The 12,722-nt window shown below is 62.1% G+C and overlaps 1 protein-coding gene and 1 long non-coding RNA gene across 10 annotated transcripts in view; both read right to left on the bottom strand.

Moving 5' to 3' along the window:
• Positions 1 to 482: 482 nt before the first annotated feature.
• On the bottom strand, positions 483 to 1,363 carry LOC131382390 (uncharacterized). The gene is made up of 3 exons (XR_009211832.1): positions 1,020 to 1,363; positions 694 to 825; positions 483 to 557 (listed from the first exon to the last, which is right to left on the bottom strand). It is a non-coding gene; the product is annotated as an uncharacterized LOC131382390 (long non-coding RNA).
• A 1,120-nt stretch (positions 1,364 to 2,483) lies between these two features.
• Positions 2,484 to 12,722, bottom strand: part of MGRN1 (mahogunin ring finger 1) — a 72,428-nt gene continuing 62,189 nt past the window's right edge. For 3 of the 9 annotated variants that reach the window (XM_032144632.2, XM_032144628.2, XM_032144629.2), the window contains 6 exons: positions 11,660 to 11,886; positions 10,492 to 10,615; positions 10,174 to 10,219; positions 9,516 to 9,605; positions 7,145 to 7,189; positions 4,575 to 4,682 (listed from right to left, as the gene is read on the bottom strand). In XM_032144632.2, coding sequence (XP_032000523.1) covers positions 7,149 to 7,189; positions 9,516 to 9,605; positions 10,174 to 10,219; positions 10,492 to 10,615; positions 11,660 to 11,886 — 528 coding nt within the window. In that variant the 3' untranslated portion in view covers positions 4,575 to 4,682; positions 7,145 to 7,148. Of the gene's footprint in view, positions 4,683 to 7,144; positions 7,190 to 9,515; positions 9,606 to 10,173; positions 10,220 to 10,491; positions 10,616 to 11,659; positions 11,887 to 12,722 lie in introns of all 9 variants that reach the window. The other 6 variants (XM_058434135.1, XM_058434133.1, XM_032144625.2 and 3 more) reach the window with 3 other exon arrangements.

The following is a 12,722-nucleotide window of genomic DNA, read 5'->3' on the forward strand; positions in this document are numbered from 1 at the left end:
CCCCGGGCGGCGGCCCCGCCTCCGACGGGAGCGCCTAGTCGACTGGTCGGTGCCGTGGTAGCTCAAGGTTCACACTGTGGGCGACGAACATCTACCTTGGCGCCCCAAAGCGGACACCCGAAAATCCCTGCGGTTTCTCCACCCTCCATGGCGCCGATCCCCTTGCGCTCACCCGTTTCTCCCCAGGAGGCCGACGCGGCCCGCATGGCCCTGTCCATCCACAATGGCACCCATGGCACGACCACACGAACCAGAGATGCCCCGGAGCCTTGCTCCGCCAGCGTCACCGGACCCGAGCCGGAGGGCGACGGCCTTCGCCTGCCACGCACGACAGCTGTTCCGATCTAGCCACCCTGCTGGCCGGCTCGATCCAGGACAGCACGGGGAGCAGGGCTTGACAGGGCTTGAGTGCCCCAGTCCCCGAGTCCACGCGGGGTCAGGGCGGATGACCGGGAGCTCTGGGGCTCTGTGGATCCAGCTTGCTGGGCAGAAAGTGACTTAAATTCCGGGGCTGGTGCTTTCCAGCATCCTCCAAGCCAGGCACCCTGTGCCAGATACTGTCGGGGGAAGAGGGGTTTCCCCAATTTACGATGAGGAACTTGGAGCTCAGAGAGGGACAGAACTTGCCTAAGTACACCCGGCAGTTGATGACAGAGGCAGGATCCCGATTCCACAAGGGCCTGAGGTACTTACCTTGTGTTTGTACTGGAGATGTCTCTGGGGCTCAGAAGCATCAGAAAGAGCCCAAGGGAGAGCCAGGTCCCCTGAAATCCATGATAGCAAGGCTCACCTCACCAGCAGCAGGGCCCAAGGCCACTTTCCTCCCTACCGGGGGAATGGATTTGCTGAGCACATGAACCCCCCCTGCCTGCACTCACAGCACGGGTGCCCAGGGCTGGGGCACAGCCTCGGGAGAGCTGTGCAGTGAGGCTGAGCTCGCTGGCACAGAGAAGGCTGCCTTGAGTGGAGGCAAGCAGGAGAAGAGAGAGGTAGGCAGAGGGTGGGCATTGGAAACTCACCTGTTAGGTCCATGGTGGTGTCAGATGTGGAGAATAAGGACCCGGAGAGGGCACCTCTCTCTCCTTCTCTGGCCACCAGTGGGTCAGGGGCCACATGGGACAGCTGCAAGCAGCAGGGGAAGTCCAGATTCCAGGGTGAGCGACCATGTCAGAAGGTGAGAGGGCAGCAAGGGGAAGGGTCCTCTCACCCAAAGAGGGCCCCACCCCTAGGCAGCCAAGCCCAGCCAGCGCCCAGGGCTGGTGGGACGCAGGGGCACAGGAGGGGAGCCCGAGACCAGACGTCAATACAAGTGCTGGGGCTGTTGGGAGGTACAGAGGGGGAGCCGATCTGCCCATGGAAGCACCCCTCTACCCACACTGGGATGGGGCCAGCCCCAGGCATGTCAGAGCAGCTGCAGGGTCCACAGGTGGCAGCCTTCTCGGGGCAGGGACTGATGGGCCAGAACATGGGCTCCCCCTCCACCCTCACAGTCTTCAAGGAAGGGCCATGGTGGCAGCTTGACCTGCATGCAAAGGAGCTGGGGCCCTGAGTGGTAGGCAGTGGTGTGGTGGGTGCCCTGGGGCACTGGCCACTCCCTGGGCAGGGGAGCAGGGGCCGTGCAGAGGCCTGGGGCTGGGCTCCAGCCTGCGAGTCCACAACCATGGGCGGCTAGACCTGCTCCCGCCATCCGGGCTCCACACGCCAGCCGCAGGGCGTCAGCACTGTTCCTCTGCTTGGAAACCTGTTCTTAAAACTCTGACCCCCCCTTACAAAAACACTCCAGCAGCCCCTACAAGCTCTTCAGTATCTATCCAGCACCCGTCACTGCAGCCAGGGGCTCCGTCCCCAGGGCACACACCAGGCTCACTCCTGCCACCTGGAACACTCTTCCAGGGCCAGCTCCTCCTCAGCCCTCAGGGCTGTTTGAGTCTCCTCAGAGAGGCCCTCCCTGCCACCCGCTTAAATGAGTCCTTGTACGGTTTCATCTCACCACCACGCTGACTTTCTTCCTAATAGTAACCAAACCTGGCAGGATTCTAATTAGCTGCTGGGCATCTCACTGCCTGGAAGGCAGGCGCCCGGGGCTAGGGTCGGGGCCTCGGCTGTTCTGCCTCCACTGACACACAGCAGGTGCTCAGCAAATGCCTTGAGATGATCGGGGCTAGAGATGGGGACGGGAGCGACAACTCACACACCTGGAGGCCCTGGGCCCCCCACCACCTGTTCAGGAGACAGCCCATTCTGGAGGGTGTGGCTTCCCTCCAACCAGACAAGCAGCCCTGACAGGGATGGCTGGGAGCTGACTGTTCTCATTAGCCCTCACCTTGCTCACCGCCCTGACCCCAGAGAGAAGCCGGGCAGAGCCCTTGGAGCTGCCACAGTGTGGGAGCCACTGCCAACCACCCAGGGGCAAAACTCCGGGTCAGCAAACAGCCACAATCCCGAAGGCTGCACCCAGAGGAAGAAGCAGACAGGATATTGCTGCATGATTTTATTACTATAAATATACAGTAAAAACGAACCAACGATGAGCCCATCTGAGCACATCAGACGGCAGCACACGGGAGTCCCAGCGGGCCACTCTGCGGCCCAAACTTCACGCAGAGCTCTGGCACCAGCACTGACGGCCAGAGGCTGGGGCCTTGGTCGGGGGGGGGGGGGGGGGGGGGGGGGGGGCGGTGCAGGGGGGTGTGTGTGTTGTTGGGGAGAGGAGCATGGCGGGGGGAGAGAGGTGCATGGGGGAGAGAGGTGCTTGGGGTGGGGGAGAGGTGCTTGGGGGGGGGTAGAGGTGCTTGGGGGATGCTCGGTCCGAATACACACACATGCATGGGAACATGTGCATGAGTATGAGTATGTGCGTGTATGCGTGAGACTGTGTGTGTGAGCATGTGTGTGAGCGTGTGCGACTGGGTGTACATGTGTGAGCGTGTATGTGTGAGAGCGTGTGTGAGCATGTGCACAAGCGGGAGGGGTGGCTGGCCTGGATGTGGGGACCGTGCTGTCCACTGCTGGGTCTCCCCCGAGTGCCCCCGAGGCAGAGCTCCTGCTCGGAGCCACGGTGAGCCTCAGGGAGGGCCCTGAGCTGCCCCACAGCCGACCTGTCCCCAGGCCCAGCTGCAGGGCAGCCCTCCAGAGCCAGGGGAGCAGCAGACACCTGCCTGGCCCAGGGCTCTGCTGGGGTGGCTCCAGCCCTGGGTCACCAGGCCCAGGCACTCCCTTTGCCCATCTGCTGCCCAGGAAGTTTACCTTAAAAAAAAAAAAAAAAACAGGACGAGGTCGCCCAGAGGCCAAGCCTCCCGACCGGGACCCCATTCCCCAGGTGTGCTGCTGGCTCCCTCCTCCCTGGGCCAGTCCTGCCACAGAAGCCTGCGACAGAACAAACCAAATCAGAGAGAACTACAAGGGGGCCGGGCACGGTAGCTCACGTCTGTAATTCCAGCATTTTGGGAGGTCAAGGCAGGTGGATGACCTTAGGTCAGGAGTTCGAGACCAGCCTGGCCAACATGGTGAAATCCCTTCTCTACTAAAAATACAAAAAAATTAGCCGGGCGTGGTGGTAGGCACCTGTAATCCCAGCTACTCAGGAGCCTAAGGCAGGACAATCACTTGAACCCAGTAGGCGGAGGTTGCAGTGACCCGAGATTGCGCCATTGCACTCCAGCCTGGGCAGAAAGAGTGAAACTCCATTTACAACAAAAAAACCAAAAAAAAAAAACAAAACCACAAGGGGACATTCCAATGGCAAAAGGGAACGAGGAGGCCGCCAGGTCCTCCCTGGCAAGGGCCTGCCAAACAGAAGCCCCTGCACCTGGAGGGGCCTTGTGATGTCACCAAAGTCAGCACCATGAGGAGGTGTGGAGCTTGGTGACAAGGCCACTGAATGCTGGCTGCTGGAAGCGGCTGTGCCTCCGCCCCTCGGCCAGTCCCAGCACCGGGCTGAGACATTCTAGCTGCTCAGGGCAGCGCCCATGCACCCCAAGGCCCCAGACACTGAGGGCCCCAGCGCAGACGCGCTAGGGAGGGCACTGAGGCCGCGCAAACACGGCAGAGGACAAAAAGCAGCGACAGCCAGGCCGCCACAGTGACACGCAGGGTGGGCGAACAGGCAGTTTCCTTCATTGACCATGCCTGGAGCCCCCCACTGCCCCCGAACATCTGTGAAGACGGTGCTTCAACCACCAATCAATTCTCTTCTGCAGGCCTCCTGAGTTCTCGGGGCAGTGACCGCACTGTTGCAGGAGCAGGCAAAGCCAGCCGAGGCCGCACGTGGGCAGCCACAGCCCCAGCCGCTCAGCCTGCAGGACCCTGGGGAACCGGGGCTCTGAACTAGGAATGGAAAGCTGCTGTCCTTCATCTTGTACCAGTTACAAATATATCAACTGTAGAAAAGGGAGACTCAGAAGGGACAGTCCACTGTGCTCTTTGATCAAGGGTCACCACGGCCCCTCGGAGCCTGGTGGCCACAGGGGGCATGCAGACAGGAGACGCCGGCTCACACCGGGGTCCGGGGCAGCCCCTCGGCAAAGTCTGGGGAGCTGAGGGCTCCATGCTGCCAGCTCAGCCAGGCTCTCAGAGTGGGGTCAGCTCGGCGGCGCTGGGATCGGGGCTGGGGCCACCAAGTGGAGGCCAGGTGGGGCTGGTGGTGCCGAGGCCATGGGCCATCTCCATGGAGGTGGGCCATCCTGCAGGTGGGAGCAGAGGGAGGAGGGTCACACTCGGATGCTTGGTGCCACGCCACCCGCTCCTACCAATGTGGAGCCCCAGAGGGGCTGGGCCATCCAGCACCCCCACTCCCGCTGCCTGTGGCCACAACAGCAGATTTACTCAGATGTGAGCACACCAAGGGCCTGGGGACTCCCCAGCTGTACCAAATACGGTGTGTCCCTCTTGGGACAGATGACCCCACATCCCCAGAGACCGACAGCAGAGCTGCAGCCCCGAGTCAGAGCGCGACACGGCACCGCGGTTGCTGCCCTCTGGGTCTCTTGCCCTTGCCCTGGTTCCAGTTTCCTGGGATGTGAGCAGCCGCTGTCCTGCCAAGGTTCTTACGGCTGGGTTAGGCTGGAACTCGGTCAACCCAGGGTGCAGGGGTGGGGAGCGGCCCTGGGCGAGAACAAGCCCGTGCTCAGAGCAGCCCCCGAGTGGCTACTGCAAGGCAAAGAGAGGAGCCTCCCAGAGAGCCCCAATGCCCAGACTGTGGCCTGCACGATGCCGCCGGGCACTGTCCCCAGATGGGTCTGGCGTCCCTGGGGCTTGGGCAATGGTGCTGGTGCAGAGCCTGGGATGGGGCCAGTGTGGCCTCAGGGCTGCCCAGCCACCAGCCCTGACGCATGGCTCCCAGTAGACATGGCCCAGGCCCCACTCTCAGGTGAAGGGCAGCTATTTTCTTTGGGGGCTGCGGCGAGAGCAGGGTTCCGAGGCTGTGAGCACTGTTCTAGATCACACCTGCACTCCCCAGCTCTGGAAGCTTGACCTGAATCGTAACATTCACATGGCACCTTCCACCGACGCGCAGGCCGGGGCCCGTCTGAAAGGTGCTGAGTGTCGTTTCAATCTAGGGGTATAATGGCTCAGGACAGGGGTCAACAGAGGGACTCGCTGGGCTCAAGAAGACAAAGGTTCGTGGGAATGCAGAGCGCAGTCAAAAGAAGCGAAGTTCTCCCCGGCCCGGCTCAAGTCCACCCAAGGGGAAAGGGCCTCTTAGTGCCTGGACCCCCAGTCATGCTCTTCCCAGCAGGCTGCGTGGACCTCGGCAGACCAGAGCTGCATGCAGCATGTGTGCCAAGACCCTCTGGGAAGGCAGAGGGTCCCCAATCCATCTGCCTACATTTTGGTGGCACTCGTGGAGCTGCCTTCTCTCTCTCGTGTGTGTGTGTGTGTGTGTGTGTGTGTGTGTGTGTGTGTGTGTGTGTGCGCGCGCGACTGATTTTTTCTTGAGACAGGGTCTCAGGCTGGAGTGGGGCTTGACCTCCCCAGCTCAGTCGATCCTCCCACCTCAGCCCCACTGAGTGGCTGGGACCACAGGCACCAGCTACCACGCCCAAGGCAATTTTTTATTTTTTATAGAGACGGGGTCTATGTTTCCCACACTAATCTTGAATTCCTGGGCTCAAGTGATCTATCCCCCTTGGTCTCCCAAAGTACTGGGCTTACAGGTGTTAACCACTGCCCGGACAGAGCGACCTCCTGTAAAACACACACCTGGGCCACCCTGGTAGAGGGCGCCTCTTGGGGGGGATGGGGGATGCCAACCTCACAGGGCCTCCTATCATTCAGTGCTGGTGTTCCAGAAGGTTCCAGTACTGGGAGGGACAGGTGAGTCAGTAGCAGTGAGTCGGCTCATGGCACAAAGGCAGCCCACAAGGGACTGTCTGCCAGGCCCACGGTGATGCCAGGCCCACGGTGGCCATGCTGACAAGGGAAGGAGGGAGCGGGGGAGCAGGTGGCTGTGTGAGTGGACGCCCTCGGGAGAGGATGCAAGACACTCTGCCCTGGGCACCAGAGGGCCCCTCGAGGACAGACTCCCTCCAAGAGACGGGGACTGAGCTTGGGAACAGGTGATCCAGGGGCTCTCCCAATCGAGGGCGCATTCTTTTCCCCATGAATTGTTAAAGCCATGACCAAAACACGGGAGTGGACCTGCTGAGCGTCCTAACGTGTCTGCTGCAGGACCGATGGGAGCTCATGGTGGGACCACCCGGAATAAGGCCAGGCCCAGGCCTCTCCCCTCGGGACGCATCACCCCACGTCTCCCTGGGGTTCCCTCCACGGTGCTGCCCTGATCCTCCAAGCTTCTGCCTCCCACAGGAGACAGTGGCTCTGGCGCGCCTGGGCTGGGTCTGTCTGCCTGGGCTGGGACTGTTCCAGGGCCCCTCAAGGCTGGAAGAAGAGCCTGACCGGCCACCTAGTCCAGATGGAGAGACCTCTGGCCCCGAAAGTCAGGACCCCCCAGGAGGCCACTCTCTGGGGGAAGGTGCAGCCGCCACTGGAGAGCTCTGGATTTGGAATCCAGGGCCCCTGGGAAGACACGGATGCGGACGAAGACCCGAAAACCAGAAGGAACCCCCGCCAGAGAGCAGGGGAGGGCTCCTCTCTCCAAGGACACGCGTCAGAGCCCCCGAAGCGCATCTGGAAGATCACGTACCGGCTTACTCGTCTATACCAACAGAGCAGGAGTCAGGCCCCAGGGCTGCGCGGAGAGGGGGAGAGACAGACGGAAGCCCGGTTAGCAAGCGCACAGCAGCCGGCACAGCCACAGCAAGGGCACCAGCTTGGGGACAGGGTCGAGGCCGTCTAGAAACAAACGCTCTGTTGCAACCACAGAGAACCACAAGGAGAACCACAGCTGGGAGGCAGAGCACGGCCAGAATTCAACGCGGAGGAGCACAGTGGCCCTGACCCTCCCTCCCGCACCTCCTGCTGCCGCAGCCTAGGGAAGGGCGCATGAAGGACCTGGAGGGCGCAGTCCACCTCTGGTTTCAGGAGTGAAGGCCCTGGGTGGGGGGTGAGGCTAGACAGGACTGAGCTCAGGACCAAGTCCGAGACACCAGGGCCCCCGGTGTTCACCATCTCATGGGCCCTCCCATCTACAGGGACGCCAGGGTTCAGTGCTGCTGCCCACCCCGCCAGGCAGCAGCTGCACCCCTATGAGAAACCACAGGCTCTGGCGTGTGTTCGTGCCTTACGCACAGACACGGAGAGACAGTCAAGGGCTCTGTGATGTGTAAAAGTCAGTGGAACAGAGGGGCCACCACATGGATTTAAAAACACACAGAAACCTGTGCTGACAAGGCTGACAGCCACGGAGATGGTGCCACACAGCCCCCAAAGGCAGATGTGCTCTCCGTGGCTCAGAACTGAGGCCGTGCAGGCTGACCTGCTGGCATTCAGCAGCAGCCGACTCCAAGAGGGGGGCCCAGGGCCCAGGAGTTCACCTCTGGCTGACCTGATGCAGACTCGGCCTCTCCTCTGCCGCCTCCACAGATGACTACCACCTGCCCCCGTCTGTGGGCCTGAAGAAGGCCGGAGACCCTCCCCTGCGGGTGGGGAATGAGACTCGGAGTCCTGGCCTCATCTGTGTGGGCCGACAGTGGCTGTCCCGATCCTTCCCAGGCCTGGCCACATAGGGGAGGCGCAGCCTTTGAGATGCTGCCCCAAAGGGCCACCCTGCAGGATCAGTTATCATGTTCGTGGCTCCCAGAAGCTGAGGTCCTTCTGGCCCCTCCCCGATCACCCCCCAAGTTTTTAATCAGAATGAAATATTTGACGTCCTCTGAAAGACCTTACTCAAATTCTGTGTCACTGTAAGGTAAGCTGGTCCTAAACACACCTGCTGTGAGTTGTTCGGGGCAGGCCGCTGTGGTCATCAGGGCACCAGAGGCAGTGCCTGCTCCTGCACCTGTGACCTGTCACGCCCAGCTCGTGAGCACAGGCCGCTGCTCAGCCAGAGTCCAGGGGGCACAAGAGCCCCTTTCCAACTAAAGCACGTCACAACCACCCAATGCCAGGCCCAGGTCACCAGGTGACTCAGGAGGACCAAGCAATGGTGGGCCCTGGGGCCAGGAAGCGGGTGAAGAGGCCTGGCGGCCACAAGGGAAGAGCCACAGTTCCTAAGCAGTGGCTCCGGGGTCATGTCTGAAGGCACCGTGGCTGCTTATCCCAGTTCCAGAGCCGCAGACAGCCTCGAGGCAGGTGCTGAGACACAAGTCTGAGAGCCCCCATTCCCTCCCGGTCTTTAGAGCTTAGGATTCGAAACTGAGGATCTTATCCCAGCAGAGAAGAGCACGAAGGTACTTGGCTGACGGGGTCTGGGCCCTAGCCTCCAGGAAAGGTGAGAAGAGCAACCCTCTGTCCCGGCCTTGCTGCCTTGCTGCTCCCCGCTGGCGCGTGGCGCCCCCGCCCGTCCTCTGCACCCTTGCCTGGGATATGCTGCTGCATCAGGTGGCCTCCGTCAGGCCCGGGGACAGGGTGACCCAGACGACACTGCCCCTGCTCTCTGTGGCCTGGGGCCCCGGCTACCTAGCACAGCATGTGGCACCTGCTCCTGCTCTGTCTGCAGCTCTCAGGCACTGCCAGGAGCTCACCTGGCACCCAGCATGGGGCCTGTGGGCCCACGATATGATCAGGAGTGGGGGAAGATGTGGGGATCCCAATGGGGCCGGATCTGCCCTCCTGGTGTGAGCAGGAGGCAGAGGGAAAAGTGCCCCATCCTCTCACAGGCAGCCTCTCTCGCCTCTCTGACCTCCTGTGGCCATTGTGGCCCCAGAGAGCGAAGGGGCATTGGTGCAGGTTCCGCTCCCAAGAGCCAGGCCCCGCCCGAGGCTGCTTTGTGGCTGTGGCCCTGGCCCGCATCCTGCTTCAGGGTCAGCAGCAGAGGCCTGGCTTAGAGCCAGGGAGAGAACCGGACTCCAATGGACCCGCCTCTGCTGCTATGCACCGACCATCAGAGCAGGGCCCCCTCCCCGGGGACTGAGACGGGCACCCAGCCCCTCACCCCCAGACCCCTAGCCCCTTACCTGGCAGGTAGATGTCAGCAGGTGGACCTCGGCCACAGTGCTCAGGGCTGCTGTCCTGCAGGACGTTCTCAATGGAAGGTGCTCGGGTCCCTGCAGGTGGAGGCTGACGTTAGGGACCTACAGGCAGGGGCCAGGTCCCGACAGGTCCCTCTGGGTGGGAGGCCGTCTCTCTTACCCAAGGGCTCTGTAGCCACGGTGGGGAACCCAGGCTTGGGCTCCAGCAGGACTCCATCGTGACCCCACCTGCTCTCCAGGGACCCCAAAGCTAGGTGTTTCCCTTCTATTTCCCTCCTTCCCATCCCCCAGCATGGGGTTTTTCCCCTTTTTTACACTGTGTCCCGGATGTTCAGAGCATGGGGCTATTTTGTTTTGGCCATAGAAACATTACACACTCATGTTTCAAAACCAGGACTGCATGCTGGCAGGTGTTCCCCGTCCCAGGCAGACAGCCCTGCAGGGTGAACAGCGCAGCCTGACCCCGTCACCCGTTCAGTCCCTCCCAGCTGGGATCCCAGTGCCACCGAGGGAGGCCTCTTGGCCCAGGGTTCCTGGGGCAGAAGAGGTGCTGGCCCAACGCCACCTGGAGCCCTAAGGCCCCAGTGAGCCAGGGCTGCCTGGTCCCTGCATGCGGTTTGTGCCCATGGAAGGAGGGGCTCACCTTGCTTTGGTGACGACGACTCATCAACCTCTTCTGTTATCAAACTCTAGGAAACAAAGGGGAAAGTGGCCTAGAGCTCAGACAGCCGCAGCCACCACTCCAGGACAAGCCGCCATCAGGCCCTCCTGGGACCGCACAGCCGCTCCACCAGGGGGTGCTGCATCCACAGACAGAGGCTAAGGAGCCACGCAGCTCAGCAAGGGCCAATAAAGTGCAGGAGCGCCCAGGTGGGCAATGGGATGGGGTCTGATTCCAGCGACAGAAGCTGGAGGAGGGCTGGCCCGGGCGAGTGCACAAAGCTTCCCCAGGGGGCCTCACCTCAGGGGAGCTGCTTTCCCGCAGGGCCAGCTCTGCGCCACCCAGTGGGGGAGGGGCATCCACGTCCTCGGAGAGCTTCTCCTCATCCTCTTCGTGGATGGGGGAAGACGGGGACCGCAGGGTGCTGGGGACAGAGGAGAGGGTGGGCGGGGTGAGAGGATAACGACAAGAAAGGCTAACCCTGCCAAAGCCACGCAAGGCACCTGGGAGCCCCTGCACACGCCTGCCAGGACCCACACAAGGACACTCCCTGGAGAAGGGCATCACCAGCCACCGGGACCAACCCAAACGGCCAACAGGCAACAGCTGCCACCACAGACCCGCCTGACAGAGGGGCTCCCCGCACAATGGCACAGGCCTAGGCTTCCTTTTCTTTCTAGAAGGAGAAGAGAAACCGCTGGTGGTTCCTGGGGAGGAGAAGCAGCAGGAGACAGAGGCCCCCATTTCTCTGAGCTTTGGTGCTGCCTCCTTGTGGGCATGGAGGGTGCCCAGGGCGGCCCTGCAGAACCCACACCTTCCTGACACTCTTCTACGAGAACTGACAGGCCTGAGGCACAGAGTTCCCCCGGCAGCCACCGCTCTATACACTGAAAGGCTCCAGGGGAACCACGAATGACCTGTGGCCAACCCCAGGAGCCAGGCCCTCGGAAGGCTGTCGTATGAGTGATGGATGATGCAGTCACCGTCTGGAGACGGACTGTGCCCCGTGGCTCGTCACGGGCGAATGGCAAGAGCAATGAGTGTGCCTGGGTCACTGTCAGGTCCGGAGCTTCGGCGCCCTGGCTGGTCACTGGCAGAGTGGCCCTACGTGGCCAGCCCCCCAGTGAAGTCTGGGAACCCAGAGGCTCAAAGGGGCTCCCCTCAGCAGAGACACAGCACCGACCCCTGCAGTTTCCTGCTCAAGAGCGCGTGTGCGCCTGCACGCCAGTGTGGCCCTGGTCAGGGGATCAAAGCCTCCGGCTGCCCGGATGCTCTTCCTGCCTCGTCTGCTGCGTTCTTTGCTGTAATAAACTTTATCCATGAGTCTAACCTGATGCAGGGTCTCGGAGTCCTTCTGGAGAATCGCCACACGGAACACAGCACAGAGTGATTTGAAACCACAAATACACCCGCTCCGCACGCGTGCCACCACACCCCCTGCCATGCACCTGGCCTGGCTGCCGCTCACCTGTCGGGGGCCTTGCTCTGTGGCCTGCCCTTCTGACGGCTGCTGTCCAGGATGTGGTCGATAGCGGCGAGGGGACAGCTGGCCTGGGACAGGCCGTCCGAGATGCCTGAATAGGTGATTTCTTCATAAAGAGGGGCCGAGGGGATGGCCGGGGAGACAGCCCGGAGGCCGTTGAGCGCCTCGAGCAGCGAGATGGGCTCATAGCCAGGTGGGACGCTGTCAGAGTTCTGTAGGGACAGGGTGCGTGAGGGGGCTCATGCCCAGGGACCACCCGCTCCCCAGACGCTCCTCCTGATGACCTCCTGTCCACTCTGTCCTTTGGGAGATTGAGACTCCCCCACCCTCAGAGGGTGGCCAAGAGCTCCCCGGCAGCACCGATGCCCTCCCTGCCTCAGCCATCAGCTCCAGCACGTGGCTGGATGCCCAAATGCCCACGTCTGGTGCCTGGGATGACGGGCACGAGGGCATCTGCCAAGAGCCGCCCCAGCCCTGGCCTCAACCAGCCCCTCCCTGGCTTTCAGTCCCGCCTGGCCACAGGTGGAGAGTGAAGGGTTAGTGACAGAGTGACAGACAGGAGCTGGGAGCGGGGGCAGAGCAAAGCCATGCCAGAGGCAAGAGACACGGTTGGGGGCGTCCTGGACCAGGGAGAGCTAAGCTGTCGGGAGCTGTGCCCTGCCTGGACCTCTGGGGGCTGACCTGCTCCAGGCGGCTCTAACGGGCACCCTGGCTAAGAGACAAATGTTCGCCCCTCATTGGGGGCAGACAGAATCAACAAGGCTGGGGAAGAAGGAAAATGCCCAGGTTCCGGGGAACGGAAGTCAGACTGCGGGGGCCCCTGCTCTGTCCCCACAAAACCAGGTTGAGGGGCAAAACGCTCGTCAGTGCTCCTTTCGGGAGACCCCGGCCTGCCTGACCGAGCTCCTGGAAGGAAGGGGAAAGCGAGATGGGTGCGGGGTGCCTGGAGACCACGGGGAGGTGGGGGAGAAATGGGGGAGCGGGCACGAGCTGGGCACTGAGCCCAGGATGCTTTTCTGGACCTCTGTGTACCCCACATTTGCTCCCA

The sequence above is a fragment of the Hylobates moloch genome, unplaced genomic scaffold (genome assembly GCF_009828535.3).
Source record: "Hylobates moloch isolate HMO894 unplaced genomic scaffold, HMol_V3 SCAFFOLD_23, whole genome shotgun sequence".
NCBI classification, from domain to species: Eukaryota; Metazoa; Chordata; class Mammalia; order Primates; family Hylobatidae; genus Hylobates; species Hylobates moloch.